The sequence below is a fragment of the Elgaria multicarinata genome, chromosome 3 (genome assembly GCF_023053635.1).
Source record: "Elgaria multicarinata webbii isolate HBS135686 ecotype San Diego chromosome 3, rElgMul1.1.pri, whole genome shotgun sequence".
NCBI lineage: Eukaryota > Metazoa > Chordata > Lepidosauria > Squamata > Anguidae > Elgaria > Elgaria multicarinata.
The window spans coordinates 51,942,206-51,964,030 of NC_086173.1; the positions used below are offsets into that span (position 1 = coordinate 51,942,206).

Consider the following 21,825-nt stretch of genomic DNA (forward strand, 5'->3'; position numbering starts at 1 on the left):
TTTGAAAGATGGAATTTGCCGCTATCTCCTGCTGTGTGTAGGCGAAGCAGCAGGATCAAAACGGCCCACTGAATGGGCCACGTGCACGTTGTAATGAGGGACGAACGCATGGGCAGAGAAGTGGCAGTAAGCAAACACGATTTTCCCCTGTGTGATGACACTCTAAGGCTAAATTCCCGCAGACTGTGCATTAGAAAAGGATGACTGCAAAATGGGCCAAATAATCTAACTACAGGACCCCTACAGGACCCCTTTAGCTTCAATTATATTATATTACTCATTGCATGAGGAGAATTTAAACAAAGCGTGTAACTTTATATGGTGCTGGAAGTCTGTGAAAAATGTGCTGAAGAAGCAGGAGTTACTCAGTGAGGAGATGCTCTCAGCTTGCTGGGGCAGAACAGGCATCTTCCTGCAGAGTGTCCTGATTGCTTCCAGGGATTCAAATCAAGCCCTATTCTTTTATCTTGATACTGATGCTTCAGTCACAAGTCTGCAACTGTTTCCAAGGAAACCACATGTCCTGTTTGCAGGCCTATAGCGCTGCTGTTCAAAGCTCATCTTGGATTCTCAGACCCTCCCTCTCAGCTAAAAGAGCGACAGGAGCTTATCTGTGACAGCCAGGCCCGTATCAGCTTGTGCCCGACACAGAGCCCTTCACTCATGGCAAATGGGCTGGTCTACAATAATGACCTGCATTGATTTGACGTTGTCTAGTGCCACACTAGGGCAACCAATAAAAGCATCCCAAGTACAGAAACAGACACAACAGATGAAAGCAGGTTGGCTGCAGACACTTCCATCCAGCTTCAAGATCAGAGAAGGAAAAATAGAGTCTCTTAGAATCTTAAAGGCTAAAAGCATTAATTTGTTAATTTTCAATCAGTTACTGCATTAGGCCCATGTTAACAATGAGGATGTTTAAAACTCATCTATGCTTTGCAATATAATATTCAATGCAAAGCTCTTAAATAAATAAATAAATAAATAAATAAATAAATAAACAAACAAACGCTGGTTACAATCCTGCAGGAATTTCTTCAGCTCAAGACCCACTGAAATGAATGGATGAAAGGCAGCTGTGCTCTTATAATTCCTACTAATTTCAATAGGCCTAGTCCAGAAGAAGCTCCTGAAAGAACAGAGCCCAATAAATTTAAAATAATTTCCCCAATAAATGATTTAACGTTATTTAGTCGAGAAAAACTATTATCATAGTTATTGCCAACATTTCAACTACTGAACTATTTAATCAATTAATCACTTAAAATTCTATCACGAAGGCAACATTTTTAAGTGAGTTGACAGTCTGCATGAGGATGAACTGCCCCAAGGCAGACTGGTTTGCAAAATAGATTCACCAAGCTGGTAGCACACATACATATGCTGTATCTGTCCATAGGGGCAATTTTCATTATTTTTACAACAGATTTGTAAAAAGAGATTTCTGGGGCAATTTCAATTTAACACATTTTTGCTAAAAGGAAAAAAAGAAAAACAACAACAAACAACTCTGTTCCCTCCCCTATGGTTTCTAGCTAGAGAATGGCTAATTCTACAACCAAACATGTTCCAAATTTTGTAACAAAGAAAACCCAACAGAGAAATCATACCAAATGAATTACCCTCCCCACAAAAATTTGGATTCCTTCACAGGAACTGGGATGGTTGGAGGCTATCATGGCAGTCTCGAGATTAAAAGCACAGAAACTGTATTGGGGGAAATGTGTGACAGAGTAATTCACAAGCTGGGTAATTCCAGATGATAGAAAAACAACAACATTGTTCTCTTAATGCTATAGTAATTCTAATCCTGTTCAGTGCTAATTTCACATTAAAACAAATTCCAGAAGAGAACACATTTGAGGCAATCAAAGCAGTTCAAAACTTTGACCATCCCACTGCAACACGCAGTCCTTGAAAAAAAAGTTGGCATTTCATCAGTCACCTGTTTAGGCAAGGGAACAAGGGAATGGATTCTGCCCTTCCACATCAAAAAGATGCTTGGTGGGATTTTAACCTTTCTGAAAAGGCACTCTTTTGAAGCCGCTATCATTGCTGTTATTGCTTCAATGACCAGGAGTTTTGTGTAGGTGTGCACATGTATGTGTGTGTTTTGTTCAAAGGACCATACATGTGCACATACATGACTTAAAAAGAAAATAAAAAACTATCAAGGTACAGGACACTGGGCTGGTTTGCACTTCACAATAAGCCACTGTGGGTTAATTCACCTTTGGAGGTCCAAGACGCGAACCAGCTGCCATTTTGAATTTGCAGGCCACAGGGCAGGGGAACACAGTTTGTCATGTTGCATGAGCCAGGCATTGTGGGTTATTTGAGAATTGTTCTACGTTATCTGAGGGCTATTTAACCTTCAAATAACCCATGACATCCAGGTTGCACAACACAACAAGCTGTGCCACGCCCTTGTTTCAGCTTGCATATCCAAGATACAAGCCAGCATGTATCTCGGAGCCCTGCAGATGAATTAACCCATGGTGGCTTACTGTGACATGCAAACAACATCACTGACAAGAATTACATTTTGTGCTGCTTGGAGCGGTACGCAAAAACAGAAAGGTATCAACCATAATCAACCAGGTCAAAACTTCCACATCATGTAAGACAATGGTGGGTCAGTCAGTTCACACCTGCAAAGAATGTGTGGCAACTATAGCGAAAATTTAAAAATTCCAGTAAACCATATGGGACAAGAAAATGCAACTATTTGGGACAAATATCATCTAGATTCTGAGGAATACATACATGAGCATATGGGGTCAATGACCCTGTTCAGACGACATGCTAAGCCATGGTGGTTAAGCATTTTGAGCTAAACATGATGGGTTAGCATGTCTTGTGAACCATGACTTAGCATGTCGTATGAACCATTCCTAACCATAGTGGCTACATAACCACAATTTAAACATGCTCACTAACCATTTGCTGCAAAAGGGTTAGAGACCTAACCATGGCTTAGCGTGTTGTTTGAACAGGCCTAATATATTAGAGAAGGCCAGTGTGGAAACACATGCTGCTACTCTTAGCCTCTGAGACTTACCTGAAGCTCCTGAGACTTAGACTGAAGCGTCTGTTACTTTAACTTGGCAAGAGCTAGCAGGTCCTTTTGCTTAACCCTTATACAAAGGTCAGAAAGGAGATCTGACAGTACAGTAAATGGTGTATGATAGGGATACCAACTCCAGGATGTGAAGATTGTACCTACCATGGAAACATGTGCCATCTCGTAACATGTGAAATTACCTATATTCTGTCTGAACCACTAAACTATTGAGAATCCAGCCCACTGGTCCTGAATATGTATGACTTCAAACAACTGATCAATAATACAGTCAGTCCTTGTCATTTCCCACCAACACTGCAGACCAAATATACTCTGAATAGGCTAATGCAGATGCTGAGTAAGATGTAAAACTCAGCAACTGGTATTGCCTGGAACACAACAAAAAGCAACTTCTGTTGTCCTTCCTAGGACAGCAGTAATCTTGGTTCATTGAAGCTTTCTTCCTTTCCACTCCCCCTCAAGACAATTTTCAACACTCGGGGAGACTGCAAGGATAACCAGGCTTCCTTCTGCTAATGTCAGGAACGTTCTCGTGAAATGCTCATGGGTAAAAAAGGTAAGCTTGTCGAAAACGTTCCTGCCTCACCAGCCTTCCTATTAAGAGCCTCCTCCACAAATCCTCTATTAAATATGTTGCAATGCTCATTTCTAAAAGGTAGAGTGCCACAAGAATCAGAGCAAAGCAAACTACACGATGCAAACATGCACAGACCTAGATAAGAGGTTCTCATCTTTAAGTAAATGTAATTTAGCAGTTAAATTCTGATTCTACTGATTTCTCTTTGTTTAATGAGGAGCTCTGCCTACTGCAGCTCCTCCAATTCCCCTGAAAAGTAATAATATAATCTAGTAGATATACACACCCCTCCTCGTCCAGCCCCAGGGACAGTTGACCAAAAGAACCCTCTCCAGTCAGGATCTTCAAAGATGTAGGGTAGGATGCGGGTCAAGAGGCGGCTACAATTCAGAACAATCTGCTTTTCCTTCTCAAAGTGACAGCCGCTCTCAGCTCCCTGCACCAGCTTTTCCACTGCCTGGAACAAATGAGATACAACAAATGACATGGACTATTGGTATATAGGAAGCAATCCTTGCCACAAATAAACCAAAATTTTAATTTTTTTATTAAAGGCTCATCATACTACAGAAATGTGTAATTATTTCTTATTCCTGCTGGCCTCTCTCTGATTATCCACAAAGACAGAATACATCTCAGGATACTAGAAAACTTGTTTTATTCTTTTTTTAAAAAAAGCCCAACACATTTCAGCCCAGATTTTCATTGGAATTTTCTTCTAATGTCTCATTAAAATAGTCTTCAGACAACTCTGAAAGGTATATCTCATACATTCAATAACTGCCAGTTATTGAATATATGAGACAGACAGACAGACAGATTACATATACAACCCTGCTTGGAGCTTGTTGTGTTGTGCAGACCCAGTGAGTATGGGTTATGTGAGGGTTAAACAAGCCTTGCATAACCCATGGATCGTTTTAAGGTTCACACGACACGATAACCCCAAGGGGGGTTGCATATTCAAAGTGGCAGCCACACACACCACAGCCTCACCCTGGGTTAAAGAGAAGCAGAGACCACTGCACCTGTGGAAGCCATGGTCTCTGTAGGGATCCAATAATTCCAAGGGTTTAAAACACCCTAAATTAGCACCAAGAAATAGAAAGGTAGATCAGTTGATTCATTGTCAGCTGTGATTAATGGTAAACTAGATGAGGACATAGAATCAAACCACCAATACCCTGCAGCTTTTACAAACATGAAATCTGTAGTTAAAATTCAAGAGGGTTAGCAATGGCAATCAGCCTTGGATACCTCTAGTCTGTAAGACAAAAAAAGCAAGTGCAGGGAGCTGTATTCGAGTTATACAACTCGCAGGTGTTTCTGCTACAGACACTTATAAATGCATATGAACGTGGATCATAGACTTTAAATAATTCAAGAAAGTATGTTCAAGATTCAGATTTGCCATGGTGATCCCAAAACCTAGAATGCCACCTATCTAATATACACACACATACACATACACATACACACACAGACACAGACACACACACACACACACACACACACAACCACAGGAGACTAGACATTAAGGTCAAACTAGACATGACTGTAGCCAAGTATCTGAATCCTCTGATTGAGAGTCTCCTCTTCTTTTAAACTAACAGCAGCCACAGAACACCCAAGCTGGTTTAGAATCATGGTGCGGGAGGAGGGGGAGTTGGCCTTTCCCCTGCTCTGTTTCCCCACAGAAAATTCCTAGGTCCCAGCTGCAAATAACAGAAGCTTCAGGGGCAAAAAACAACAACTTGGAAGGTGATTTTATGCAGAAAATGTTTTTTTTTTTAATTTTTTTAAAAATCTCTCCCCTGAACTGTTGTCCCAGTCTGGATTAGGGGACTGCACAGCTGCTGTTTATTTCAAGACGGACTTCATTGCCCAGGCATTTGGTTCCTTTTGATGTTCTTGAGGAGAGGGTTCAGGGTTGTACTTTGTTTGAACAGTCTATTTGTATTTATTATCTACCTGCCAGTTTGACTTTTTTAGGGATTTTTATTTTATTACATTTCTATTATAGTATAGTATTGGGATTTATAGTATTGTTTTATTTGCCAATGTCTTTTGCATTTTTATTTGAATACCACTTTGTGATTTATTATGAAGAGTATTATATAAATTTAGTAAATAAAATAAATAAAAAATCTTAATCATTGGATTCAAAGATGTAGCTAAAGTGACATCTAGTTTGACACTAAGAATGATGGACATCTCATCTTGAATGAGGTCATCTTTGCTAGAGGGCTCTCTTGAAATAAGCAGGTGTTTGTATAGCTGGATTTCAACAGATATTGTGCTCAGTTGGAAGGAGAATACACCTTACCTTGTAACATAAAGTGGCCAAATTTGAAGGAGATTCTTCCCTCACAGCTCTGATTTCAGCAGCAGGAACCAGAGCAAAGACATCTTGGACTGAAGTAGCTGTATCTGCCCAGAATTGGTCCCAGAAGGCATCATCTGTTGCCTCTACAGGCTAAAGAAACACAAATACAACAGGAACCACTTTGGTAAAACACACACAAGGCAATCAGGGAGTAGGGTAAAAAAAACAACTGGCCCTGTTCATAACCTGGGGAAAGTGTAGTTAAGCTAACCATGGTGCACAGTGATTAGCATTAACCATGCCGAGTTTTCCCGCCACACGTGCACTAACCACCCTGCCTAACCAGCCTCAACCTAACCATCCTTCTCGAGAGCATGTAGCTTCACCTTGCACTGATGCGGGTGTGGGAGTAGTCACTCTTCTATAACTGCGTGGAGAACCATGGGAAGAGATTTTTGTTCTTCTTGGCCATCAGATGGAGATGTTTTTTCTTATGTGGCAGCCACATGTGTTTGTGCCTGGGTGTGGCGTGCTCAAAGTCACTATGTTGATAACAGTAGTGTGGGATCGAAAACATCTTTGTTCCCTGCTAGAGATGACATGGGCATCTGATAGAGGGGTGGTGTCTGATGGGCACCCAACACACACACTCAGTCTGTTTTACTGGGATTAGTGAACCCTTGCTAAGAGCCAATGGGTAGCTCAGCAAGTGCTTGGGGAGTCTACACAACTGCCGCCTCCTTAGTTAACCGACATTATACATAAAAACAGCAGCTCATTATTCTGCATAGAAGGTCTTTTATGGAAATGGCAATCATATAGCTGCCATTTATGCGAGATTATTCATGCTTCTAATGGCAGAGCTAATGGCAGCTCTATGGTAGCACTCAATTAACCATAAGGGCCTGACAGACAACATGCTAATCCATGGTTAGGGCTGAAATCCCTTTTGCAGCACGTTGTTAGTGAAGGTGGTTAAACTGTGGTAACATAGCCATCATGGTTAGGAAAAACACCTTACAGACAACGCACTAAGCCACCATGGTTAGCTCAAAATGCTTATACATCATGACTTAGCATTTTGTCTGAACAGACTCAATTATAACCTAACATTGGTTTTGAGTTACTGGTTTAGAACAAGATCTGGTAAGCATATAAAGTTATCAAGCAGACCCGAGCACACATATTAAAGTCCATGATTAGAGAATATAAAATACTATATTGAACTGAACCAGTGTGAGTGCATTATTAATACAATAAATGGCCTTGGAGGGGAGGAACAAGGAACTGTGAGCGTGAAGACAGATACTGTGGGCAATGAGGGGGGACAAGGACCTATGGTGGGTGTAACAGGTAAGGTAATGGACAGCATTCAGCATAGGGTTATATATCTACATATACACGTCAATAACACTGTCATCCAGGCAACCACAAAAGCCATTCTGAGGATACTCAATTATTCTGTAACTACACTCTTCTTTGTAAGAATACTTTGAAGAAATATTCTATCACACGGTGCAAATATAGTATTTTAGTCCTTACAATCTCACTGAATGATGCTCAATAAGGCAAAACATTAGGTAAAACATTCTATCATTCCTGACCCCTTTGTGTTTGACATAATAAATGCTCAAAAAGCAAACAGCAGCACTTGCCTAATAGCAGTTATTCTGAGCAGTCAGTGGTTTCAAATTGTGTTTGGGAAGGGTGAGGGCAGAGGAAAGAGATATGTTTGTTTAACCTAAACCTATTTCCTGGCTTACAGTTTTCTGGCTTTATAGCAGACATCCAATGAATGCATTGTTAAAAGGATGGTTTAGAAAGCAAGAGATGGTTCTACCATGCTTTATTAATAATTGCAACGAAGGAACACCACCTTATCTGGGAATAGGTGATGTGTCACTAACACATGAAAGCAAACGCAGGCAAGCAAAGCATAAACTGGTAGAGCAGGTTTGTTTTGTAGTGGTTTTATATTCCTGTGAGAGACTAATGCCAAAAACTTCTCTGCCACCGTCCTTACAGCCATCTACATTGCCCCCTTTAAATCCTGTGAAAGTAGGCACTTAGTCACAGGTGGCTGCTTTAATACAGAAAATATTTGCACGGTTAGCCAATAGGCAACACAGCAAGGCTTCATTTAATTCCTCTCAGCAGGAAGGGAGAAAAAGGGGCAGCCATTTCAGATAAATTCAGCAGGAAAGCATATTTGTGGCAGCAAAACAACCAAGACTCAGGTATTTTGATAGGTCATGTGCCCAGCCATACAGCAATCCAAGAATGCACATAGAATGACATTCAGAAGCATCTAACAAAGTCTTTTTAGATGAAGTTTATGAGTGGAAATGGCTATTGATTTGAAAAGAGTAACCACTATCTAGAATGAATATTATTAACATAACTGGAGTGCATAACTCTGGTACATCTATTTCCTTGACAAAAATACTAGTTACTAGACCTTTATAAAACTCTTTTCAACATGATCCTGAGGCAAACCCACAACGTGTAGATGGATTCAAAAGATGACCCAATGCATTATTTCTAAAAACAATTAAAAGCTTCATGGAGAAGACCCACATTATTCAGAAGTACTTTACATTGGACAGACTTACTGAAGAGGATAGCAACTTTTGCATTGCACAAAACCTTTTGACTTCTATAGTAATAAACTTTTCTAAGTTATCCTTTGGATATCATGAGCATGTTTAAGGCAAGATTCTTAGTGAAAAGCCTTGGACCAGTTATGAAATGAAAATGCATTCTGTGCTATACACCCAGGCACAAAGACAGATTTGCCACACAACCACCACAAACAAGATGTAATGTCCCAACAAGCCAGGCCACTACAAATTTATTTATTTATTTATTTCACTGCTATACCGCCCAATAGCTGAAGCTCTCTGGGCGATTCACAAAAATTAAAACCATGAGAACTATTCAAAGTATGAAACACAATATAAAAGTACAATATAAAAGCACAACCAGAATAAAACTGAGCAGCAATGCAGAGATTAATACAGATTTAAAATAGCAAAGTTAAAAAATTAAGATGATAAACTGTTAAAATACTGAGAAAATAAAAAGGTCTTCACCTAGCGTCGAAAAGAGTATAATGTAGGTGCCAGGTAAACCTCTCTAGGGAGCTCATTCCACAGCCAGGGTGCCACAACAGAGAAAGCCCTCCTCCAAGTAGCCACCAGCCTCACTTCCTTTAGCAGGGGCTCATGGAGAAGGACCCCTGAGGATGATCTTGGGGTCCAGGCAGACACATATGGGAAGAGGCATTCCTTCAGATGACCTGGTCCCAAGCCATTTGGACTCTGAATGTTAGTACCAGCACTCTGAATTAGGCCTGGACTGGCAGCCAGTGAAGTTGGAAAAGGATTCATGTGATGTGATCTCGTTGGCCAGTCCGTTAACAAATGTGCTGCCCTGTTTTGTACCAGGTGAAGTTTCTGGACTGTTTTCAAAGGCAGACCCATGTTTAACGCATTGCATTAATCCAGACGAGAGGTTATCAGAGCATGGATAACTGTAGCTAGGCTATCTCTGTCCAGCTAAGGGTGTAGTTGGGCGCAACCTAAGCTGATAAAAGTGCTCTTTGCCACTGAGTCCACCTACACCTCAAGTGTATAGTTCTGGATCCAAGAGCACCCCCAAACTACGAACGTGATGCTTTAGTGGGAGTGCAACACCCTCCAGAACAAGTTGAACATCACCTCGCTGGACAAATGAACCACCCGCTAACAATACCTCCGTCTTGGCTGGATTGAGTCTCAGTTTGTTGGCGCTCATCCAGTCCATTACCATGCCCAGTCACTGATTCAGTCACTGATTCAGAACAGCCACTGCCTCTCCTGGGTTTGCTGAAAAGGAAAGGTAGATCTGGGTGTCATCTGCATATTGATGACATCTCAGTCCACATCTCCAGATAACATCTCCCAGCAGCTTCATGTAAATGTTGAACAGCATAGGGGATAAAATAGAGCCCTGTGGAATCCGATGGCCTACGTGCCATGTCACAGAGCAATAATCCCCAGCACCACTTTCTGGAATTGGCCATTCAAATGAGGTCATGCTTCTCTTAGAGAGGGCTACAGATCTAGGGTACTGAAGGAGTTGGTGGTATGACTTCTGCTAGAAAAAAACAAAAACATTTCGACCTCTGTGACTTGAACAATGCCAACCAGTTTCAAGCACACCCTTTTGGGGGCAAGGTAAGTGAACAAGTGGTGGCAATACAGCTCCAGAAGGCTCTGCATGAAACTGATTTTCTAGATGCCTTCTAGTCTCACTTTTGGCTTGATTTCAGAATGGAAACTGCCTTGCTTGCCCAAGTGGATTCCTGGGAGGGGGACTGTAACATTGCTGGTTTTCTTGGTATTCTTAGCATTTGGTACCATTGACCATGGTAACCTTCTGTGTCATCTCAGGGAGATGGGGATTGAGGACACTGTGTTGGGTTGTTTCTGCTCATTTCTGGAGGAAGAACCCAGAACGTGGCACTGGGTGAGTACTGTTTTTTCCATTGGGCCAGAGGACTATGGGATTCTGCAGGATTCCATCTTGTCCCTCATGCTGTTCAAACCTACATAAAACTGCTGGATGAGGTCATCCACAGATTTGGGCTAAGGAGTCATCAATATACAGATGATACCCTGCTTTATGCCTCATTTTCATTTAATCCTAGGGAAGCAGTAGAAATTCTGAGTCACTGTATCAGAACAAGGTGAAAATTAATCAGACGGAACTGAAGTCATGTTAGTGGATGGACCATCTGCAGCCTGTTTTTCATGGGCTTGTATTCTGCATAAAAGAGCATAAACAATTTGGGAGTACTCTTTGACCTAGTACTGTTGTTACATGTACAAATGATGGAGGTGGCAAGCGGCGCCTTTTTCCAGCTCCATATGGTTTGTCAACTATAGTTCTTCCTGGTATCCAACTTCACCAGGAAGAACTATAGTTGACAAACCATATGGAGCTGGAAAAAGGCGCCCCTTGCCACCTGCATCATTTGTACATATAACAACAGTACTAGGTCAAAGAGTACTCCCAACTTATGGATGCTCTTCAAATTGGACTACTGTACTGGGCTCTACATGAGGCTGGCCTTGAAAAGCATTCACAAACAGCAACTGATAGAAAATGCTGTGGCCAGGGTGTTGACTGTAGGCAGGCATTCAGAACATATTTCACCCATTTTGCTTGAGCTGCACTAGTTGACAATTTGTTTCCAGGCTTAATTCAATGTACTAGTTTTAACATTTAAAGCTTGGAACTGGGGTACCTTAAGGGCCACCTTCTTCAATATGTTCCTTCATGTTCATCCTTGGAGGTCTCACTCTAGATTCTTCAATCTCACGAAGCCTGATGGGTAGCCACTAGGAGTAGAGCCTTTTCTGTAGTGGCATCCATCTTATAGAATACCCTTCCAAATGAGATCTGTCAGACAATATCACTTTATTGTTTTAGGCAACTGGTAACACCCCCACACATTTTGGTTTATCTTGTTTAATTCTGCATGTTTATGATGCTGTTTTTCATGAATTATTTTCATTTCTTCTCTGACTTAGTATGTTAACATTGGTCTCCTGTGGCTGCTGTTTCTAAAGAGTGCTGTTTGTTGTATATGTTTTTAAATATTGTATATTTTGCTTTATAAACTGCTTTGAATCCATTCTTTGGGAAAAGACAGGATGTAGGTGTTTTAATTAAATAATTGGCTGTCAGGCAATTTCACCTATCCTGGCACTGGGAAGGATAAAGAACACCGCAGTTTCTACCCTACACCTACAGAAAGTGAATGTTTTTATCAAGTGATTTGGGGATTCGATCCATTTCTCTTTTAACATGAAAGAAAGTAAAGAAGGGGCAACTTGGATTCCAGTTGCCTTGATAATTTCCAGAGAATCAACAACTCTGAGCAAGCTTCCTAAGGAAACAGGATACATCTGCAGAAACAAGAGAACAGGGCTCCCCTTTGAAACAGGAAAATACCACAAAGTACTGTCCCAGTTATTAAAGTTATCTGGATTTACACATATTTGGTAGCTTAAAATGCAGAATGTTGGGCTTGGATGTGGCAAATCTCAGTTCCAATCCTTGCTTTTATTATTTGAAATAAACTTGTGCATAGGCTAGGCTAAGAGATATTGTATTGCCAGGATTCGACCATTTTTGTCTGTCTCTTCTGCCAAGACTCTCGTTCACGCACTGGTTATCTCTCGGTTGGACTACTGCAACCTTCTTCTCTCTGGCCTTCCTTCGTCTCACATCAGTCCGCTGGTCTCTGTCCACCACTCTGCCGCTAAGATCATCTTCTTGGCCCGCCGCTCTGACCATGTCACTCCACTTCTGAAATCTCTTCATTGGCTTCCAATTCACTTCAGAATCCAATATAAACTTCTCCTACTGACCTTCAAAGCTCTTCACTGCCTAGCTCCTGCCTATCTCTCCTCTCTCATCTCACACTATCGCCCCGCTCGGGCTCTCCGCTCCTCCGATGCCATGCTTCTCGCCTGCCCAAGGACCTCCACTTCCCTTACTCGGCTTCGTCCTTTTTCTTCTGCTGCCCCTTACGCCTGGAACGCTCTTCCAGAACACTTGAGAACTACAAACTCAATCACTGCTTTTAAGACTCAGCTCAAAACTTTTCTTTTCCCTATAGCCTTCAAATATTGAGTTTGTTCTGACTTTACACTGTTGGTTTTGCCCTACCCTGTGCCTGTTTACACTTCCCTGTGCCTGTTTGCATTCTCCTTCCCTCTTTATTGTTTACTACAACTTATTAGATTGTAAGCCTATGCGGCAGGGTCTTGCTATTTACTGTGTTATCTGTACAGCACCATGTACATTGATGGTGCTATATAAATAAATAATAATAATAATAATAATAACTTCCTAGATCCCTTGGGGTTGGTAAGGAAAGTAACCTAGAACTGTATAAAGAGAAGAGGGGACCCTATGCATGTTGATAGCTAGTTTGCCTGAGACTACCAGAGTGGGATGTACATGCAAAGTAAAACCCCACTACAAATTAGCTTGATAGCTTCTTCATAATGTTGCCAAGCAAGAAAACCCAAATTGAACCTAGCAACCCAAATCACTTTTCCTTCTCATACTTAAGGTGCCACTTATTTTGTGGCACTGCTGAGCTCTAACAACTAAAATGGATGGCCCTCCATTTGTTCTTCTACCCACCGCTACACAGGTTAGGAAGAGGACATTATTGACTGAAAGAGAAATCCGAATCCCTTTTTCTGGGGAAAGGATTCAGATAGGACCAAAAACAAAAATCAGGGTGCAATCCTATATATGTTTAGACAGGGAAAAAAAGTCCTACAACTCCCAGCATTCCCCAACCAAGGTGGGGAAGTTGTAGACTATTTTTCTGTCTGAACATACATAGAGGGTTGTACAATGCAATGAGCAATATATGCACCATGGGGCCTAGTTATTAATAATATAGTAGACACCAGTATTCAGGTAGCATACACCCTGAAATTCTGTGGTCTTGATCTTGATTGTTTTTCACAATAGTCACTTCTCAGATCTTTGTCATGAAAAGCACAGTGCAAAAAATAAAGAGTCTGCACACAAATATACATACTGCCAAATAAAAACATAAGCCAACTCACAGTAATTGTACATGTGCTCAAAAATCCAGCCAGTATCAGTGTTATTTGCGAGTGAGTTTAAATTTGCAGCCTGACTAACAAAATTAAATTTGAAATATTAGGAGCCATGCTTGCACAAACATAAGAGTGGTGTATAGCCCCTATTATATCTGATGAAAACATCTGACAGTCAGTATAAAAAGAGACACATGTGATATGATTTCATTTTAGTACAACAATAAAAACCAACAGTGTTAGAACACATCTGTCCCTGTCAGATATGAAGGGTTTGCCTTTTTCTTATAATTACATAAAACAGTAACACTGAAATGTTACTTACAGAATGTAATTTGCAGGACTGGTGGAAGATCTTAACACAAATCTTTCAGTGACCGGCTAAAAGAAAACGTAATCATGCCTACCGCACCTACAAGTAGAGCCCTCCTCAAGTATGCAAATATGGGTGTTCCACCTTCTCCACCCATCCACTTTTCCTCATAGCCCAACTTCCTCAGGCTTTTAACATACCAAGCCAGGAACATACTATGTTCACTTTTAAAAGAATGGACTTAAGGTCAACAAACCAAAATAAGCTGACTCCTATTTCCATGCTGTGCACCAGGACAGACTGTGAAACCAGAGAAGATATTTTATATTAATATTGCAATCCTACAATCACTTACCTGGGAATAAGACCAACTGGGCTTAGTGGAGCTTACTTTTCAGTAGATTGGCTGGCTGTAAAAGCCAATCTATAAACTATATACAAACTTTTTTATATTTGCCAGGTTAAGGACATAATGCAGAAAATTACACTACCGCTAAAACAAAAACACAGCAAAGGTCTTCCTATTAAAGCTCCATTAACAACTTGATTTTTCCATTTTCTTGCCTCTCAGATCTTTTTCCAAAATTCAAATGAAACCCAAGATCTCTCACAGATTTTAAAACCCCAATTCTTATTTGGTGAAGGAACAAGGAATGTGAGGATTGCAGAATCTCTTACTAATTTAAAATGATGCCCTTATTAGCCTTGCTCTTCTCTTTCAGAGGCGCCTGGAGAAAAAGAACCAATGGAAATAGACAGCTTGTTCCTCATCATATATAAGAATACAGTACTGTGAAGCTTATTACTAGAGATAGACTAGACTGTGAACCACCCAGAGAGCTCCGGCTATTGGGTGGTATAGAAATGTAATAAATAAATAAATAAATAGACTGATTTTGCTCATTTTTGTTTTAATCTGGAGCAGTATAGACATGCAGAAAATTTTGAAAATTCAAAGCAAGTTCAAAGCTCAAGCTTTAATAGTCAAACAGTATGGCCTTTGCTAGACCATGCCTTAGCCCGGTGCGAGCCCCGGGCTCACCCCTGTGCATCCAGATGACGCACAGGGGATCCTGGGCACAGGCACGGGTAACCCTCCCTTGGCCCGGTATTTCCTGCAGCCTCTGACTTCTCCTGGCTACTGCAATTACTCACGAGTAGCCGGGGAAAGTGGAGGACGGGGTGCAGCGCTCCACAGGAGCACTGCGGCCATCAAGGCAGGGGGGGGAGATCGGGGGGGGGAATCAGAGCCACTAGTATCACAAGATTGTACATATCTGATGCTGAATGTTTATTCATCCCTCCTTTCATTACACAGCTATCACAAACCCATTTCAGCAGAAAATATCACTATTCTGCTACAAGCAGTCTTTCCCAGCCAGATTGCTGATCAGAATGGTTTAGTTTCACTTAGTCACCCTTAGGTAACAGAACGGATTCTCCTGCAGAGATTATTTGAAAATGTGTGGATCTATCTCAGAGGCATCTTAGCAGGTAAAAACACTAGGAAACAGGACTTGTTCTATGAGTTCAGTGGAATGGTCTACCACTTTTGCAGCCTTGTCTCCAGCAGTGGCTAAATTCAATGTTTCAAAATGATCTATTAGTGGGGAGCATGAGGGGTGAAAGAGCATATTGTACACAAGGGAAAACAAAGAATTTAATTCTACAGACATCGACCAGCTTCCTAAACCTAGGGATATCTTTATCTGTTAAATGCCTTAACACTATAGCTTCCAACATAACTAAAAGAATTACTCATAGGATTACTGTCAAGACACATCCCATAAAATCAATGACTTATTAATCATACAATAATCACTCATCTCAATCAAAATTCCCAAATGGCCCTTATTTTAAAAAGCACTCATCTCACTATAAGCTTTAAAGTATGAGGGGTGCCTTTTAAAACATTAAATAGATAAATATGCATTTATAGTACAAAGCATATTTATTTAGTTAACTTATTTCTTAGCTGCTGTTTAATACAACAGTCTTCTCAAAGTGGCTAATGATAAAAATGATTGAATATTATAATTTGTAGAAAACTATGACCTTTTGTTCTACAGCAACTCCATAGATTTTGATTTGCCAACTCAAGTAGAAGGAAATTTATACTGACAATCCTAATCTGCACTGGTATGTGCCAACTAATGGAGAGATTTTTTACAGCCTGTCTACATTCCCACACCATACCTGTCTCTAACTATGGTTACTAGGCCCATGCTTTTGTGAACTGTAAAAATAAATAAATCACCAGCTGTTGCATTTTGGCAACAAGATTAATACCCTTATATTAGACCTACAAACTCTAGATTCCGATCTCAAGCTTCTTACAAAGCAAAGAGCATACTTTTGCTGAAGGCATTTTCCAACTTCAAAGAATCTTCCCTTGACTATAGTGTTCACCTGTTTTCCCGGCACTACAGCCCTTCCTCTTCTTCTGTCAATAAGCACCACTCCAGGCAAACCAGGCTGTCTCTGGTCTGTGGGAGGTTTCGAAAGTTGCAACAGCTGTTGCACTTTCCAGTATTCAGTTACTCCACTTGCCTGTAGGCTACCAGTTATTACTTTAGAGTGTCTCTTCATGACAACATTTCTGTACCCATGCACCTGACTTAAAATTTAAGTGCAAGTAGACGAAACACAAGAACCCATTAGCCAAAGGCCTTGTGCTACTTCCCAGAAACGGTAAAAGAAAGGATTACCCATCATGGATAAAATATAAGCATATCCTAAGGGTTGGAATCAACGAAAATAGATACATGTCAGAAAAGAATGGTACAACTTGTAGAAAGGTAAGGATTTGAACCTCGATCTTACTCACACTTATTTTTACTTCAGTGGTTGCTGAATATTGTCATGGGGTGGGGATGTCTTCCATCAGACCTCCCTGCACTGTATTATCAGAATGTATCCTTTCTCATTCAGGTCTGGCCACATGCAGATTTCCTTTCATCCCATTTTAGGCTGCCCAGCTTCTTCACTCCCATTACTCCATACTGTTCTTGTCACGCCTCCTGCTCCCACCAGGCCTTTTCTGTTTGTTAGGCCCAAATCCCAAAGGCTATGATGCAGCTCACCTCTGCCAGCCTATACCCAAATTCGAGAAAGATTTTACATATGGATTTGTGCCCACTGCCAGTTTTTAAAAGGGGTGTCATACTGGAGGCCAAGTCTAAAGCATGTGGGACTGTGGCGATAATAGAGCAATATAATAGAGCCATGGCTGCAGCCAGGCAAAGGGTTTGCAGCCCAGCATTGCCTGTGGATACAGCAGCCAACTCCCAGAGGCCTGAGAAATAAGACGACTGTACCACATAAAGCCCTTCCCCATCTAGAGCCTTAGGATGTTGAGTTCACCTCAGAGAGTCGCTACAATGCCCCCACGACGGGGGGGGAGGGACTCGATGAGCTTTCATCTAGGGGTCCCCTTCCCCGAAACTAAACGGGGTGGAGGGGGATTGACCCGGCCAAACCTCAGCCCCACAGCTGCTCCCCAGTCCAATGCCCACTGCCCAAGCACAACAGCCCTCTCTCCGAAAGCCACCACGGCCGGTACCCTCACATAGCCCGCCCCTCGCAAGGCCTTTTCCGAAGCCCCCTCCCTCCACACGCCTCGTCTTCCTCGAAGCCAGACGCCCTCCTCGCCGGCCTGAGGAGGAACAGCCCGAAGCTTCTCCCGCCACCGCCTGCCAGGGTCCCTTTCCCCCCGCCAACCCCAGTGAGAAGAAGGGCCCAGCGCAGGGGCTGCTCCCCTCATCCCCGGCCTTACCTGGGTCTTGGTGGTGAGCTGGATCACCGCCTTCCTGAAGTTGAGCTTGGAGTCGGCGTTCCCCATCCTCCCGCGCCTGGATCCGGCTCCCGGCTCGCCCGCGGTCCCTCCCTGCGGCGGGCCAGACCTGGCCGTCTCCTCCCCCGCCGCCCGTCACCGCTAATACCCCTCCTTCTCCCCACCTCCTCTCCCTGACGCGACGGGCTCCATCCCTGCCGGCTGCTTCATTCACCTGCTCCCTGGAGCAGTTAGTTAGCTAGCTAGCTGGCTGGCTGCTCCCCCCCCTCCCCCCGCTTTGTCAGACAGCTGATGCTGGCCCTGATCCCGCCTTCCCTCGTCAGAGCCGCGGCTCCTCCTCACCTTTCCCTCCGGCCGCATGAAAGCTGCCTTTTCCCCTATCAAGGGCAGGCACAGCCACAAGCCCGCCTCCTCTCCCATCATGACATCGCCTCTCTAGTCCCCAGACGTGCCTGGTCATAAATCCCACCCATGCCCGCATCCTTTCCCACGTCATCCTCTCTCTCCCATCGTCCTCGTCCCTCCATCTTCCACACTGCCAAAGGCTATTCGACACTTAGACCTTACTGCTCCGGATTAGAAGCGTGCAACCTCCCACACCGCTTAAGTCCCACCCAGCCCTCTTAGCGTTCAGTGCTGTGTCTTCATTTTTCCGCTCACACCCCTCATATTTTTTCCTACTAGTTCTATCACACCTTTTTACAGCTGGAACCTATGTAATCAGTCCCTCTTCCACCTTTTTCAATGGGGCTTATTCCCAGGTAAGTGCACAAAGCAGTGCAGCCCCTCTTCTCAATTATCCCAAGAAAATATTCAGAATCCTACATATGCCCTTCCTTTTGTCTTGTACATATTAATTGTCCATTTGTAGTTGTGTTTTTAGTCTACTGGAGGAAGATAACTCTAAAGTAAAGACATCTTGCCCATGCTCCCTTCCCTTCTAAATTTTTAGTGGCAGTGCTGGCCAAAGACATTTTTGGCACCTATGGCAAAATAATAACAAAATGGTGCCCATTTACTCTGTCTTCAGGTAGTGTGCACCTGGTGGTCTGCAAAATTAAAAATGCACACATATAGTTTGATAACATTCACATGAAGCATATTATGCATGTAAAAGGCCCCAAGATCAATCCCTAGCACTTCCAGATGGGGCTGGGAAATTCCAGAAAATGTTTGCCAGTCAGTGGATAAATCTGAGCTAAGTGGACCAATGGTCTGACTGCTTGTAAGGCAGCTTATTTTATAATTTATGTTATTTATTACAATTGTATACCGCCCAATAGCCAAAGTCCTCTGGGCTGTTCACAACAATTAAAACTATAAAATTCAGGTGACAAGAGGATAAAATACAATATCAAAGTTTTAAAATAAAAAGAATAGCCAAATATAACCTCACAGCAGTGCAAACATTTAAATTTAAAATAAAGCATCAGATTTTAAACAAACTGAAAAACTAAAATGCCTGGAAAAACAAAAAAGTCTGTACCTGGCACCAAAAAAAGCACAATGTAGGTACCATGCAGGCCTTGTTGAGAAGCTCATTCCACAACCAGGGTGCCACAGCAGAAAAGGCCCTCTTCTTAGGAGCTACCCACCTCACTTCCGTTGGTGAGGGCTTCCTACATTCCAATTTATATTGTATATCCCCACCCCATCCCCTTTACCCCACAACAACCCTACATTTAATAGGGAATTGCTTAAACATGTTCCTTCTACCTTAAGACACACTGTTGTCCTTTTATACTCCTAATTAGAATGGTTTAAAAAGTGGTTAAGAGTGTTGTTGGGCAGTATAGAAATGTAACTAAATAAAAATAAGTGTTTAGACAGAAAGAATTGTCCTACAATTCCCAGCATTCCCTAGCCTGGCTGGGGAATGCTGGGAGTTTTAGGCCTTTTTTTCTATCTAGACATGCATAGGATTGCGCCCTAAAGGATGGATTTATTTCTCCTCTTTTAATGTATCTATGAGGGGTTAAGAAATTTGAATCCATATTAGTGACTTATAGCAGCAATCCTATACACTCCTACCTGGGAGTAAGCTCCATTGAACTCAGTGGGACTTACTTCTGAGTAAATATGCGTAAGATTGTGCTGTGAGAGTATAGAACCAAGTGTGGTAGTTACTCAACTTTTCCTATAGTAAAATAGCATGATCGTGTATATATGAAACATGACATTTCTCCTTTCTGTTTCCACAATCCTCTCTTAATTTCTCTTCCTTTCCATTTTTAGCATTCATATTCCACCTTCTGTATACTCACCACTTATATTACATATATTTATTATCTATTATGCAGCAGCCTTCTTCTCATTGAGTATGATCAGGAGCAGAGAAGCAGCAGGTGAGGCCTTTACTTTTAATTGCCTACTGTTTTCATTCTCCAAATTGCCTCTCCAAGTGTCTCTTCCCTCTGTGAGATTTAAAATGCAAAGCATTTTATAACCCACAAGGATTACCTCTCAACTCTTACTTCTAACCCTTTTAGGTTTGGACTTATCTCTATTGCAGCTCCTTCTTCCTTGAGATGTCTTGCTTTTGCCTACCACATCATTTTACATAAGCTATCCCTCCTGTTTCTATATGCCCATGTTTTTCAAACAGCATTATTCATGAAAATCCTTCATGTATTGATTAGTAGAGATTCTACAGAAGAATGAGCGAGCTTTTTGTCCAATATATACTTAAACCAGAAATATTCTAATTTCTCTCCATTGTATTATGCTTTGAGAAACACTGCTTTTACATGCTTTCTTTCGAAGCACCCATGAACCTATCTCATGCTATGTTCAAATGCTGTTAATGCAGGATAGAATGCAAAACGGCAAATTTGAATAGCAAATGCACATTCCAGCAAATGTGGATTTCATATGTGCATTTGAAATTGATGTAAGTAAATCCTGGTCTAAACCTCATGTGTGAAAATACCATGAGAATGAAAATAAGCACCCAATTTTGGAAGGAAATCCACTGAAACATACTTGATATGCCTTGTTGACATAAAGGAGGTTTTGCACAGATTGCATAGTATGGATCACAACTATCTATCAGGAATTCATGAAGGCTAAATTCTAAAGCCTACTTTGAGCTAGTGTAGTCCAATATTTAGAAAGTTAGGTCTGATTCAAGACCTCCTCTGCTAGTGTGTTGTCTCTAACATGTGACTATCTTTCAGCCTCTCTCTTTCCTCCATCAGTTAAATAACAATGATCTGCCTCAGTTAACTGTTATCAGTTAAATAACAATGACCTTCCCAATTTCTTGGGAAGAGAAATGTAATAAGAATTGTAAAACATGTGAACTTTCATAATGCTATATAATTTATTAGCAGTTCTCTTATTCACAGTTGGATTGCTTCAAAATTCATATTTTGAAATTGCAGTTTGATATTTCAAAAGGGAAATTAATTGCAGCATATAGTGTATTTTCTTATCAAAATAAGTAAGATCTGTCTGGATAAGCAAATGGGTGTCTTCCTGCAAAGAATTCTGTTAGAGCTCCAGTCTAATCTCTTTCAGGGATCTCTAGGCAAATTATTTGATGGGGGAGGGGGGCGAATGAGGTTCAGGATTGCTTCTTCAGTTATATAAAAGGGGATGTGGCAATAGCTGCACAAATGTCTTTTATAACATTACAATCTTCATACATGAATGTGGATCTCTTTAACTTGAGTGGGGGGAACCTCGGTTAAAGTGAGTATGTCTAACTAGTATCATGTTCAGAATTGCCAATCACCCAGTTTACATATCATAGCAGCAAATCATGAGTTATTTAAATTGTGGGTTATTCACATGTCACAATGAGAAATTGTGGGTTATTTAACCCTTGATTTGGGGGAGTATGTACTGATGGGAGCCATTTTATCTTTCTGTAAATTACCTAATGATCACCCCAAATGTAGGTTGTAAGCATGTTGCCTGAACATGGAGAGTCCTGTTTTTATGGGTTAAATAACCCAGAGTTAACCCCCCAAAGCCCATAAGAAACCTACAGTATCCGGCTTCAGATGACAAGCACGCAACCTTGTATACAGAAAATGGAAGTGGCTCATATCCCAGCAATTCATGGATTAATTAATTCACAATTTGCTTCT

General features: G+C 41.6%; 1 protein-coding gene across 2 annotated transcripts in view; it reads right to left on the reverse strand.

Moving 5' to 3' along the window:
* HID1 (HID1 domain containing) overlaps positions 1-17,841 on the reverse strand; it is a 46,895-nt gene extending 29,054 nt beyond the window's left edge. For both annotated transcript variants that reach the window (XM_063120258.1, XM_063120259.1), the window contains exons 1-3: positions 17,714-17,841; positions 5,992-6,141; positions 3,952-4,122 (exon numbers count right to left, since the gene is read on the reverse strand). In XM_063120258.1, coding sequence (XP_062976328.1) covers positions 3,952-4,122; positions 5,992-6,141; positions 17,714-17,779 — 387 coding nt within the window. In that variant the 5' untranslated portion in view covers positions 17,780-17,841. The remainder of the gene's footprint in view (positions 1-3,951; positions 4,123-5,991; positions 6,142-17,713) is intronic.
* Between the last annotated feature and the right edge of the window lie 3,984 nt (positions 17,842-21,825).